The sequence below is a fragment of the Chanos chanos genome, chromosome 5 (genome assembly GCF_902362185.1).
Source record: "Chanos chanos chromosome 5, fChaCha1.1, whole genome shotgun sequence".
Lineage (NCBI taxonomy): Eukaryota > Metazoa > Chordata > Actinopteri > Gonorynchiformes > Chanidae > Chanos > Chanos chanos.
In genome coordinates this window covers 27559473-27572407 of record NC_044499.1, presented here as the reverse complement: position 1 = coordinate 27572407, position 12935 = coordinate 27559473, and the positions used below count along the sequence as shown (strand labels likewise).

At 39.7% G+C, this 12935-nt stretch overlaps 1 protein-coding gene across 1 annotated transcript in view; it reads left to right on the top strand.

Moving 5' to 3' along the window:
* Positions 1–1391: 1391 nt before the first annotated feature.
* Positions 1392–12935, top strand: part of plxnb2b (plexin b2b) — an 89373-nt gene continuing 77829 nt past the window's right edge. The window contains exons 1-4 of the mRNA XM_030773604.1: positions 1392–2504; positions 2609–2797; positions 3026–3151; positions 7062–7162. Coding sequence (XP_030629464.1) covers positions 1392–2504; positions 2609–2797; positions 3026–3151; positions 7062–7162 — 1529 coding nt within the window. The remainder of the gene's footprint in view (positions 2505–2608; positions 2798–3025; positions 3152–7061; positions 7163–12935) is intronic.

The window sequence follows — 12935 nt, the reverse complement described above, 5'->3', positions numbered from 1 at the left end:
TGCCACAACTGTGTCCTTGTACTTGATTGACAAAAAACTGATACTTCCAATGTTTAAAACTCTTGACTACTTTTTAGCACATGCATGAAAAGGCAATGTCTGAAAATGAGATATTACATGCAATTCAGCATCATACATGGAAATAAAGAAAATTTGTGAGATGCATATTTACACAGAACATAAAAGGGGTTGTGGTACTATTGCAGGTTACATGACCAGGTGTTGTGTAAAGATATGTGTGTATGCAGTGCATGTCAAAAGGTTTACCCTTTTTGTAGTTTTATTTAGAACCTTGACACTGATGTTTGTGTTGTCTAAAGACACACATGAACATTAATTTGACAGTAATATTTGTGTTTATTTGCCAATACCTCAGCAAGTGGGTTGCTCATATTTTGTAATTTTTCAGCCAGAATGCTTTTAGCTGTTGCTAAAATTTGGAGCACACATCAAATGTGAGTGTATTGTTGGATGACAAAATGTCACTGGTCTCGAATCACCGGAGGTGCGAGGGCCCGCCATCGCCGCTTACGGCTGTATTTCCCAAATAAAATCACTTAATATGATCTGAACATTGACAGCCTATTTTCTTGGCAGCCATGGCCGATTAGAGGACAGTCAGAGGAACTGATGTAACAGAGGCTTTAGAGGGCAAAAACACCTACCCACAGAGGAGCAGCTCCCTCTCTTAAGATGAAGATCACTTCTGAAATGAGGATGAACTGCAGGCTACTTCCTGTCTCAATTTTGAATTAAGTGGAATTGTTTAAGAATGGGAAAGAAAAGGAAACATTACCTAAAGAAATGGATGTTGAAGTAAGTGGGCTTCAAAAAAGACAGTATGAAGGTGACCACTTCTGAGTAAATGGGAGTCCAAGCTGGAATTAACTAGGCCCTGAAGGGGGTGAATGTATAATCATTTGTCTCTCTACTTAGTCTTGTGGGGGAGGGGAATTGAACATAGTAGAACATCAATTCAGGGGCAGCCTCCTGGGAACTTCATCAGTTTTCAATTTGGCCTGTGTATCTGTGGACTTAACAACCCGAAACCAACAGGAGTTCACTGAACCACTACTGCTCTTTTACCATGTACAACCTTGTATTGCCTAATCACCTAATCACTCATTAATTCCACTGTAAAATTTTCAGGAGGGTTTTTGTAACTGGTGGACAAAAGTTGATGACTTGACATGTACTATTAATGAAATGTTGAAAAATTAGGTTTTGAAGTTCAGCAAAAGGAATCGATTTGTGGTTCTCTGATTTATATATGTATTCACTCTGAAAAATATTTAAGTGATTGTAGACATTTTATTAATAGTCATTTGAATATTTTTATAGTTATATGCTGAATAGTTTGACTGAAATGTTTTTATATCTCATTTACAGGGATGGCAAGCTGGAAGTGGGCAGCCCTGCTTCTGATTAGTCTCTCCATTGCTTGCTGTGAGGAAGCCATTTTGGAGTTCTCTACAGAGACTCTCATCAACAATGTGGTGCAGGACCCCTCCACTGGACGGATCTATCTTGGGGCTGTCAATGCCATCTACCAGTTGGACTCCTCACTTTGCCTGGAGGCTAAAGCTGAAACGGGGCCCAAAAAGGATTCTCATTCCTGTACACCCCCTGTTTCCACATGTATAGATCCCAAAGACACCAACAACACCAACAAGCTCCTGCTGGTTCATGCATTCAATGGTTCATTGATAGTTTGTGGGAGCCTTTACAGGGGTATCTGCTCCTTGCTTAACCTTTCTGATGTCAGTCAAGTGATCTACTACAGTGATACCAATGGAGAGAGGACATATGTAGCCAGCATTGAGGAGGCAGTGTCAGTTGTGGGTGTCATGTCAACCTTTGAAATTGACGGCCAGTCTTTCAGTGTCTTCCTTGTGGGCAAGGGTTATGGTAGCCTTGATAGCTCAAAGCTCATCAGCACACGCATCATTCAGAACTACCGTGACTTGGTAGTCTTTGAGAGCATCGTTGAGGCCTCTGCCGTTCAAGCCCTCCCATTCCTCCCCAAGTACTTGCATGATTTCCGTTTTGCCTTCAATGCAGATGGTTTTGTTTACTTCCTGTTCTCTCGCACTATGGGCGGGACTGACATAAAAAACTTCACTTTTATTTCACGCCTTTGTGAAGCTGATGATCACTACTACTCCTACACTGAACTGCAGCTCAAATGTGGATCCAATAACAACTTCAATAAGATGCAAGCTGCGTACGTATCTGAGCCTGGGGCTGAGCTGGCACACAGCTTGACCGAAATGGGTCAGTACGGGGATGTCCTCACCACTGACAAAATACTGTTTGTAGTGGCTAGTACGGATGAGGACAACTCCAATTCGGCTCTGTGCATGTATCCTCTGAAAAGCATTAACAAGAGGTTGGTGGAAATCATCACTGCCTGCTACACTGACTCAGGGAAGATTGAAGGAAAGCTGGCTGTGGATCGCCCATATTCATCAAGGTCAGATGAACTGTGCACGGGCCATATTCGTGTAAGTAGGACTGTAATCCATTGCAAAGTAGGAACAAAGGGATCTCATGCCTAAGATGCTTCTTACCTGCGGATGTTTCAGTGTTTCTTTTGAATCTGTTGCAGAGAGACATTTTGAATGAGTACAAGTGTGGTGCAGACTTCCTACCCTCTCCCTTGGCCAGCACACCAGAATTTGCAATGGAAGCTGAAGCAGTCTACACCAGGAAGGGCCTACTAACTGCCGTGGCTATCGCAGTGGAGAATGACCATACTGTAGCTTTCCTAGGAAACAGTGTGGGAGAAGTGTTCAAGGTAAAAATGGACACAAAAATGTATGGGGCAAATAAATGTCTTTCATGTGAGAAACTTCTTTCAGGCAGGCAAATTATAGATTTTGACTGGATGTCCCAGATTTTGATTCAGATGGCTGACTAATCTGCCTATAGTGGGAGTTGGGAGTGACTATGAGGCGACACTGTAGAAATGTTTGTTTTACTTTGTGTTTAGATCATACTGTTCCATGTTGCCTTTTCTACAAAGGTCCATTTATCAAGAAACCCTGAGATGTACAACAGAGGCCCAGGGGACATAACAGGTGATCGTGTAAATAAGAACCTGTTTTTTGACAAGACTCAGATGCACCTATACATCACCAGTGCAAAAAAGGTATGACGTAGCATTGTTTACCATCACTAATACACTTCTCTTCACTTCAGTGTTTGTTTTACTGCTCAGGGTTATTTAGACACCTTGTACTGACAAAGTGCAACCAAAAGCCTCCTCCACTGACATACTGTCTGAAGACATGCAGCAAATCAAAATTCACCAGATTTCTTCTAGCTAACAGGACCAATATAAACAACATATTTGATCATATACTACAAATCTTTCTCACTGTGGGGTAAACCAAACTGATATTTCTGACAAACACAGAGAGAGCTGTTTTTTATTGTAATTAATTTGCATGAATGACATTTGAGATGACATCTGTTGTCAAATAACGAGCCACTTTGGGTGACTGGATAGCTTACTTCGCAAAAGTCAGCCGGACCAGTAATGGAAACATTACATACTGAGTGAGCTGGCTGAAAGACTTAACTGGAGATCAGATTTAAATTGGATGAGAAAATCAATTTGTGCCTAATCCTCTTTGCATCTAATTTTCAGTGTAGCACTTATGTTACAAGCAGAGATGAGATTTAATTGGAAACTTAATTTGCCTCCAATTTTAACAGTCCTTCAACTTTGCTTTAGATGTGCTTTACAGCCATAGGTAAAGGAGGCTGTAAAGCGAATTATTATATTTAGCTAACTTGCTAAAATGAATACATAAAAAGGCAGGGAGATCTGCTCTATTCTCCCCTTAGTAGCACTTTCAGGTAGGGGTCGACCGATTATTGGCCTGGCCGATTATCGGATCTGACATTCAACGATTTTTAAGATTACTGGAATCGTTATTTTATTAATCCGATTGCCGATAAAATAAATTAATTTAAAAATGCACTACTGTGGCTCTGATGCAGCCGCCTCTCTCTATCTGTAGTCGCCACTCTGTGGTCTCAAGCAGTGTCCCACCCACAGCACTATCTGATTGGTTACGTGTCATGAGTAATACTGTGTGGCACAGTGGCCTATCAACACTGAAGGCCACAAGCCAGAAAGTTTCTTTGCACACCACCCTCGTCTGTTCGAAGTGAGCGCGTCTTCAGTGAAGTCTCTGCAATTTATACGAAGAACAGAAGCCGTCTCACTGGAGAGCACGCTGAGCAACTCCACTTTCTACACCACAATCTGGTGCTGCTGAATTGGGATTACTAATTGAGGCTCAAATTTCATTACAAATTTAAGTTTTACTAGTTTTATTAATTTTTACTTTATTAATTTTATAAAACTTTCGGGAGCTATTTTTTTTGTTTGCTTATTTATTTATTAGAATTTTCAGTTACCTTTATAAGAAATGCTGCTGGGAGGTCCCTGCACTTTTTGTTTTAAGACGGCGTTGAAAAGTTCTCTTTTAATTAAACATATGCTTAAAGGCATTTCAACAAAGTTTTGTGTTGGAGTTTGTGTAATTCTAAATTTTGACACCAAGAGTTTCATCTTTACTGCAAATGTACATCAGTTTCAAATATTGGTTATCGTTCTCCTTGATTACTAATAATTGGTATCAGTATCGGCCCTGATAAAAACATATCAGTTGACCCCTTCTTTCAGGTTAAATGTGATCTTCTCTTGAAGGAGAAGCTTAGTAAATTTAGAAAAAAAAATGGAGGCTAATTGCGAGCTGGGCCAGATGATGGACCTCTTGCCATTATAACTGTTTAAAAATTAAACATTTAAGATTCAGTAAATGTTATGTTTATGTAACAAATGTTATGTCATATGAGATTACTGCCTTTGTATGACCCTGTTTACATATATAGAATATTTTCATTATAGTTTTCAGTCTTCATACATTACATGGAAAGTGGTATTGAAGTGGTATTGAGCATGAATATTCAGTCGCTGTCCACTTCATTAGAAACACTTACCTTGAGCCCACACTCACAGGCCATTTTATGAGGTATACCAACCTTATAGGTACACTATATCAGTTCACAGTTCACAGACTGTAGCCCATCTATTGCTGTGCACAATTTGTCAGCTAGTCTCTACCACATTCGTCCATTTTCAGTTCCTGACTGCAGGACTGCTGTTGACCAGATAGTATTTGAGAGACGGACCCTTCTCAACACAGCAGTGAGGTAGTGTCATGGTAGTGTTGTAGTGGGTGTTGTGCTGGCATGAGTGTATCAGGCACATCAGCATTGCTGGGGATTTTACACATGCCAGTGTCACTGCTGAGTTGAGAGTGGTACACTATCCAGATATATCCAGCCAACAGTAGTCCTACAGTCAAAAACTGTTCGTTGATGATGGGCTAGAGGATGACAATCCAAATTGTGCCTGGCAACAGATAAGCCACAGTTTCCATTTGTATACCAATAAACTGTATCTGCAACAAAGGTCCTTGAAGTAAAGTGGCTGGTGAGTGTCAATTATTTGGCAGCCTAAGGGAGCAAACTGGCATGTACATTCCTGGTGAAAGCATTACATGTCTCCATAGAAACAATTGTCCTGGTCCACTTACACACATTTTTAACCTCTTAACTTAAAGCATTGCAGGCGTCTTTGTTTTCTTGTCTTGTGTACATATGGGGGGTATTCCAGAAAGCGGGTGTGAAAACTCTGCATTAGTTAACTCAGGGCAGGTAGTAAACATTCTAATAGAAGAGCCCTATGGCTTTGTTTTGCTAGGAGAATGAAGCCATAGGGCTCTTCTATTAGGTTTGCCACTTACTCTGAGTTAACTAACTCTGAGTTTTCACTAAATCCACCTTCTGGAATACCTCCCTAAAATCAAAAAAACATTTCCTGTAGGAACATCGAGTTCCTGGCATTTCAATTGTTGTAGTGATTATGACCATAATGCATGTTTTACAGAGAAGTAGGTGGTATGTGGTAACAGAAACAGAATGTAGTATTTGGTTGTGACAGTATGTAGTCTTCAATTGTGGACAGAGCTTAAAGTACATTGGTGGGTAAGGCTTTTTGATCAACATATTATGCATGCGTGACTTAAACTGATGAAGGTCAATTCAGTTTCATAAAAGTGGTGCATTAACTAGATATGAATTGTGGTGGCTGAATTGCAAGGCAACAAATTAACTGCACTTCAGTCAGTTTTCAGGGTAAATAGGCTGACCATATTTTAGTTTTCAAAAAAGAGGACGGGGGCGGGGGGATGGGTGGGTGTGCATTCCCCTCCTAACTTTCAGGGAAATTTAAGTGTATGTCACTTTTGGTTCCTGTCGTTGTGCATGTAAGGCTAAGGCTTGACAATGCAATGTGAAACTACATCTGCACTTAACTGCCACAATACATAGCTGGCTACTCTTTAATAAGACAAATAACTGCTAGCATAATAACAGTGGCAAGATGACCTTATTTGTTTCCATTCAAGTTTTTGTGGTGTTACGGCTTTCTTAAGATATCTTGGCTATTGCTGCGGTGCTAACGGTAATGAATGAGATGCAGTTTAACCAATGTTCATGGCATGATAATGTACATGGCCGTCCATTGGTGGTGTGCGAGAGGCCAGGACCTAAAGAAAAAGGTCCAAGCAATGCAAATACACACACAATGAATGGTGACTGTGGAAAGCAAAAGCCAAATCCCAGACATTTTTGGCGATTTAGAAATCCCGGCTGGATACATTTTTTAGGTCTGAAAAAGAGGACTAGGGTAAATTCATATATCAAATCAAATGATGTTGTTGTTGTTGTTGTAGTCATCGTTGTTGTTTTTTTTTTAATTAATTGATATTTGTTTGTGAATTCAAAGCATTTGAATTGATTTGATGCAAATTGGGTTGTGCTTCATTCAGTTTGATATTTAATCCATTTGCATTTAATTTAATATACTACTCCTTTATTGATGTTTGTTGTTTTCTGCTCTCTTGAGAGTGTGTTTGAAGAGCTTAAGCATAAATCTGAGGTAAGCTGAATGTTTTTTTCTTTGCTCTGCGGTTCCATAGATTACTAAGGTGCCTGTGCAGATGTGTAATTTGAAGACAGACTGTCAGTCTTGTGTAACCCAGAGGGACCCATACTGTGGATGGTGTGTCCTGGAGGGCAGGTGAGAGCCGTTTGTAATGACTTCTCTCTCCACTCAGCCAGATGACAAGGTGCACACTCGTGCTTAGTCTACTTATATTTGATGTTATCATGTTATAGATGGCGGCAATAAGAAAACAGACTTGTCTTATGTAAATGCATGAGTGAACCAATATTTTACTGTTTTGATTTTGACCATTGTATAGAATGTTTCATGGATTGGATTTTGACCATTATATAGATTCCCTAATCATTCCCCCCTTGTTTTCTCCTTTACACCTTCCTCTAATCATTTCTCCTTTTTGTCTCTGTTCCTGTCCCTTGATCAAGGCCCAAGCCCCCTTCATTAAGTGACAATGCGAAACTCAAACTGGCGACAGAGTTGATGACTCATCAAAAGATACTAGATCGACTCAGTTGAGTCCAATCCATATCCCCCCACTCATCCCCAAAACTATGTAGAACAAAATGTTAAAGAGTGAAGTTAAACTGTCAAACTAACCATACAACACTACCAATAATTACACATGTTGAGTTATAACCATCCTTATAGCCACAAAGGTGTGGCAGGACGACAAATAACTCGGAGTGGATAGCAAGCATCTAATCTTAGAGTCATCAGTAAAACTATGCTGCTCTTAATGATAGAGAACCCGTATTTCATCTCGTTTGGAAGTGTAAAATGCTGTGAACACGAGTACGCTAGTTTCCCTAACAGAAAAATAAAATTATATGAATGTGTGATTTCTATGAGTTGTGATTAACACTTTCCAAAATTCCAAAGAGTGTCCCCTTCCCTTGCCAGGGACATCCCAAAAGGAGATAGCAGCACACCCATTACTAATGCAGATAAAAGACCAACACCTTGCTATCCTCAAGTCCTTCTGTGATCGTGTTATCTGGCTCCATTCTATCCTGTTTGCCATCATGAAGAACTGACCCAGTCTTCCTGAAGATCCGCAATGATGATCATTTTTGACTCTGTCTCGCAGTTCCTAACCCTACGTTCACACTGGAAGTGGTGAGAGCGTCAAAGCGGATGGAAGTCATTCATTTTCTATGTGAGCTAGCGTCTCTCGTTGGTGAGGAGTGGCGCGGTGCGTCTTGGGCGTCAGAATAAAGTTGAAGTTCGGTTAACTTTATGGTAATGAGCTATGATGCGGTTACATGGCAACCAATCGGAATATAGAAGTGCTCCGCTCTAGAGAATTCTAGAGAACACAACAGGGTAAACTGTTGTTCCCACCAAACATTAGTTCCCCCTAAACCTCAGTCAGGAACAGGATCACAGTTATTTTAATGCAAGCTACACACAAATTAATGTTAATGTCTATTAACAACCAAGGGTGCATCCAAATAGTGAAAAAAATGACGTCTTATGTCTTTGCAGGCTATATAAACGTGGGCAACCCAGTAAAAAATATTACTTCATTACCATGGTTGGAATTGAAATAAAAAAGGAATATAGGCTACAAGTAACAAAAGTGAAACAAATGGTTGCTCATGCTCACCCTCCTGTCCACTCATATTTATCGGCATGAATCCCAATTAGTGTGATTGTATGAAAACAATTGTTAAATTTACGCAAGATAAGCATAATATGTTAGGCCTACAAATCTACTACTGTACATATCATCATTCTTAAGTTTTAAACGTTGAATTAAAAATATCATCTGGCTATAAATGTCTCACATCCCTTGTTGGTCATGTTTGTTTTCAGGGACTGCCAAATGGTGCATCGCTTTAAATGTTGCGGCCGCAAAGAATTGTGGGTCGAAATTATCTCTTTTCCTTTCGTAAAGGATGGTATGGTGTACCTATGGAAGGTAATCCCTGCCAAAGTTAAAATGAAAATGAAAATGGTAAAATGAAAGTTCAAACCCCGTTTTGACATTTCTTTTTCAATACCTGTGTATACATATCCTGCCAAAATGGAAAATCGATTTTCATTTTCATTTTCGTGACAAACATGAGTCTTTTCTAACAAAAATAAGAATAAAATTAAAATATCTTTTTGTCATTTCATTTCATGAGTTAGACTTTTCCTTTCAACACACTTTGCGATACAAATCGGACAGAATGCAAACTAAAAGACAAAGTTGATAAACCTATGGCAAAGTCCTGCGATTTAATTTTCGACATCAACACGCTGTGTCTGACAATATGAAAAGGCAAAGGCAAACGAGCATTGCGTTATCGTTTCCCACTTTGGCTTTTCATTTTCGAGTTGGCCTACATGCAAATATCTGTAAATATATGTTAATTAGAATGGGCGTTGCCTAAACAGGGATGCCAATGATGGAAGTCACGTGATCACAGAAGTGCTCGAAAGCTAAAAAAACACACCAAACAGTGAAATCACTTCACAAATCTCCCCCTTCTAAATTTGCCTCTGGGGGCATGGTTGTGAAAACAGCAAGCAAGTCACCTAGCTCCAAAGTTCCAATGCTTCAATGGGGATCTACAATAATCAATTTGCCCTGACCAGATTCGTTGAGAGATTTTTCTACCGCTCTGGCCCCAAGTATGTTCATGTAACATATAAATAACAATTCATGTCGATGCACACAATCAGGTCACCCATACGTCTTTTAATCATATACATGTTATCATGCTATATGTAGCCTTTAGCCTCCGTCATGCCCATAGCAATGCCCAATTGTAATTAACATATATTTGCATGTAGGCCAACTCGAAAACGAAAAGCCAAAGTGGGACACGATAACGCAATGCTCGTTTGCCTTTGCCCTTTCATATTGTCAGACACAGCGCGTTAATGACGAAAATTAAATCACAAACCGGGACTTTGCCATAGGTTTATCAGCTTTGTCTTTTCATTTGCATTTTGTCTGATTTGTACTGCAAAGTCTTTTGAAAGGAAAAGTCTAATGAAACTAATGAAATGAAATGACAAAAAAAAATATTTTAATTTTATTTTTACTTTTGTCAGAAAAGACTCATGTTTGTCGGGAAAATGAAAATGAAAATTGAGTTATCTAATTTCATTTTTCATTTTGGCAGGATATGTGCATACAGGCATTGGAAAAGAAATGTCAAAATGGGGCTGGAACTTTCATTTTACCGTTTTCATTTTCATTTTAATTTTGGCAGGGATTACCTCTCGTAGTGTACCCTATGCTAAAGGAGATAGGACAGGAAGCATTGAAGCACCTTTCTTTAGCATTTAGAGAATTCGACCAGCTCTTATCATGGCTGCCACTTGGATACTTCCAGGTCACTTCACTCAGTTAGGAACCTTCCTGGTCTCAGCGGATAGGGCAAAGTATAACATTAACGATATGATATGAAGATAACACTTGGTCTTACCTTAAGCAATGGTGAAGTATAGATGATACCGACAATATTTTAACATTATTGTTATCAACATTTTACAGTAGCCCAAGATACGTTTGTCAAATTCTAACAGTTCTTTGACTGTAGAAAATTACAACAATTAGCACCACTACACAACAGGGTAGTTGTGATTATAATAAAAACATTGAGATTTTCTAATTTATTGAAACATTTTGAGCACTACACTAACATAAATGTGACTTTATAAAACGATTAACTTACAAAGTCAGTTCTTGAGAGCACAATGTCAAAAACATTTATTAGCTTTAACGTGTACAAAATACTGTTGTGGGCACAGTGAAATAATGGCATGTTCACTTATTTTCTTTTTAAAACAGCAAAAACTATGTTCTTCAAACAAGTAAATAAGTTCTATAAAGCATACTCTAAATCAGTGTTCTCAAGTATCAAGGATAAATAAAGTACAGTAAAAACAAACAAACAAACAAAAACACCCTTTACCATGTAACAAAACCTATATCAGTACTGATATGATAAATGGCATAAACTCAAAAAATATGTTCTAGGACATAGTAAACGGATAGTTCTCATCTATGTTTATTCATTTTCATATAGGTATTTCTTTCAAGGTGAATCCTGGCTCGGTTTCGCTTCCCTGTACTGAGGTCACCTGTGATACCCAAAACTCTTTCTGTAAAGGCTTGTGATGCTGGCATTGAGACCAGGTCCAGCGCAAAGGGCTTGAGCAATGGAAGGACTTCACTGCTCTGTGTTTTCCAGAAAGTAATGGCACTGTCATCTTCCCAGCTCTGGGACAACTGTTTATACTTCATCAGTTCATGTTTAATGCATGCCTTGGGGCCTGTGGACTGCTTTGGTTTGGACTTGGAGAGGAACTGGAACCCGGGCTTCTTTGCCTATGAGGGGGGTGATGGAGGAATAACCTCAGATGTCTGCTCTTGAGGAGCACCTGGAAAACAAGAGATGATGTAGTCTTCTGCTGACTTTAAAAGCACCTGGACTTCCTCACCTTCATTCTGTACAAGTGTCTCACTTGCTCACTTTCTGTAGAATCCAGAAAACAAGCAGAGGCTGCCAGTGGGTGGAGATGTTCTGCTGGGGATCTACAAAGTGTCTAAAATGTTCTCCCAGGCTGTTTTTCATTTTGTTTGACAAGGCAACAAAGTCTCTGTGCTGACTGGTCCTTGCACTGTTACTCAGATGAGCAGAGAGATCCTGCAGAGCTGGGATCACCAGTGACAGTGTTCTGCAAAAGGAAAAAGTAAGTCTTTCAAGGTGCTCAGCCTCTGCCACTCACTGGGCATGAGACAGTCCCAGCCTTCTAGGTCAGGCAGGTGGCACAGGCTGTCCTTCACCTGGATAAGGCGTTCCAACATGTTAAAGGTGCTGCTCCACCTTGTAGGACAGTCTATTATTAAACACAGTCCACGAGCTTCCAGGAGTTTCTCTGTTACCTTAGATGATCTCTTGAATCTTCTCACGATGGTGTGTACTTTGTCCAGCAAATGGCTCAGATTGGATTCCTTGTGTATAATGTTCAGTACAAGCTGAAGTGTATGTAGCACACAGGGAGTTCGGTTAAGGTTTTCGCACACATGATCATGCTCTTCTCCTCAGCTTGTTTCTGTCTCTGAATCCAATTCACTGTCATCATTACTTGAACTACTCTGTTCCACTTCCAACGGTCTCCTGAATGCCACCACCATATTGCTTCCATTGTCACTAATCACCGGAAGAACTTTCAGTGTTGGGATCTTCCACTCAAAGAGACAACGGTCCACATGTACCTTGATCGAGTCACCTGTGTGGGGATGAGCAATTTGTTGTAGTGACAAAGTACATGCCTGGCGTTATTTTCTGTGGGACAGTAGAAACAAGCACTGATGGCAAGGAAAGAAGCCGTCACCCCCCTCTTTGTCCAAATGTCGAATCCAATCGTCACCTTCCGGGCATCAGCCAGAACAGAAATCAGTTTATGCTTCTTTTCTTCAAACAATCTGTTAGCAAGGTTACTTATCTTATTCTTTTTTGGCAGATTGAATGTTCTGTCAAAGACTTGTATCATATCATGGAAAACTTCATTTTGAATAGTCCTTGCGGAAAGGCCTGAGCGGGCTATCCACTTTGCCATGGCTACTTCTTTTGTATGTTGCTCTTTTGCTAGATATGTATATTTAGTTACTAAGGAGAAGGATTCAGGTAATGTTGTTTGTTTCGTTTGTTGCTCTTTGGAACATGATTTTCCTTACGAGAGGATCTGAAGGACAAAACAAATCATGAGTATATCAACACATCATGAGCGTGTTGACAACGTGCCATATGACCACATAATCAATGTGACCACTGCTATATGAGAACAAATTTAGAGCTTTGTTTTTGTCGTGATTACAACAGATTATATATTGTCATGGTCACTAGTTATGTCTAACACTTTAATTGAAGTCAACACTGTATAAGAA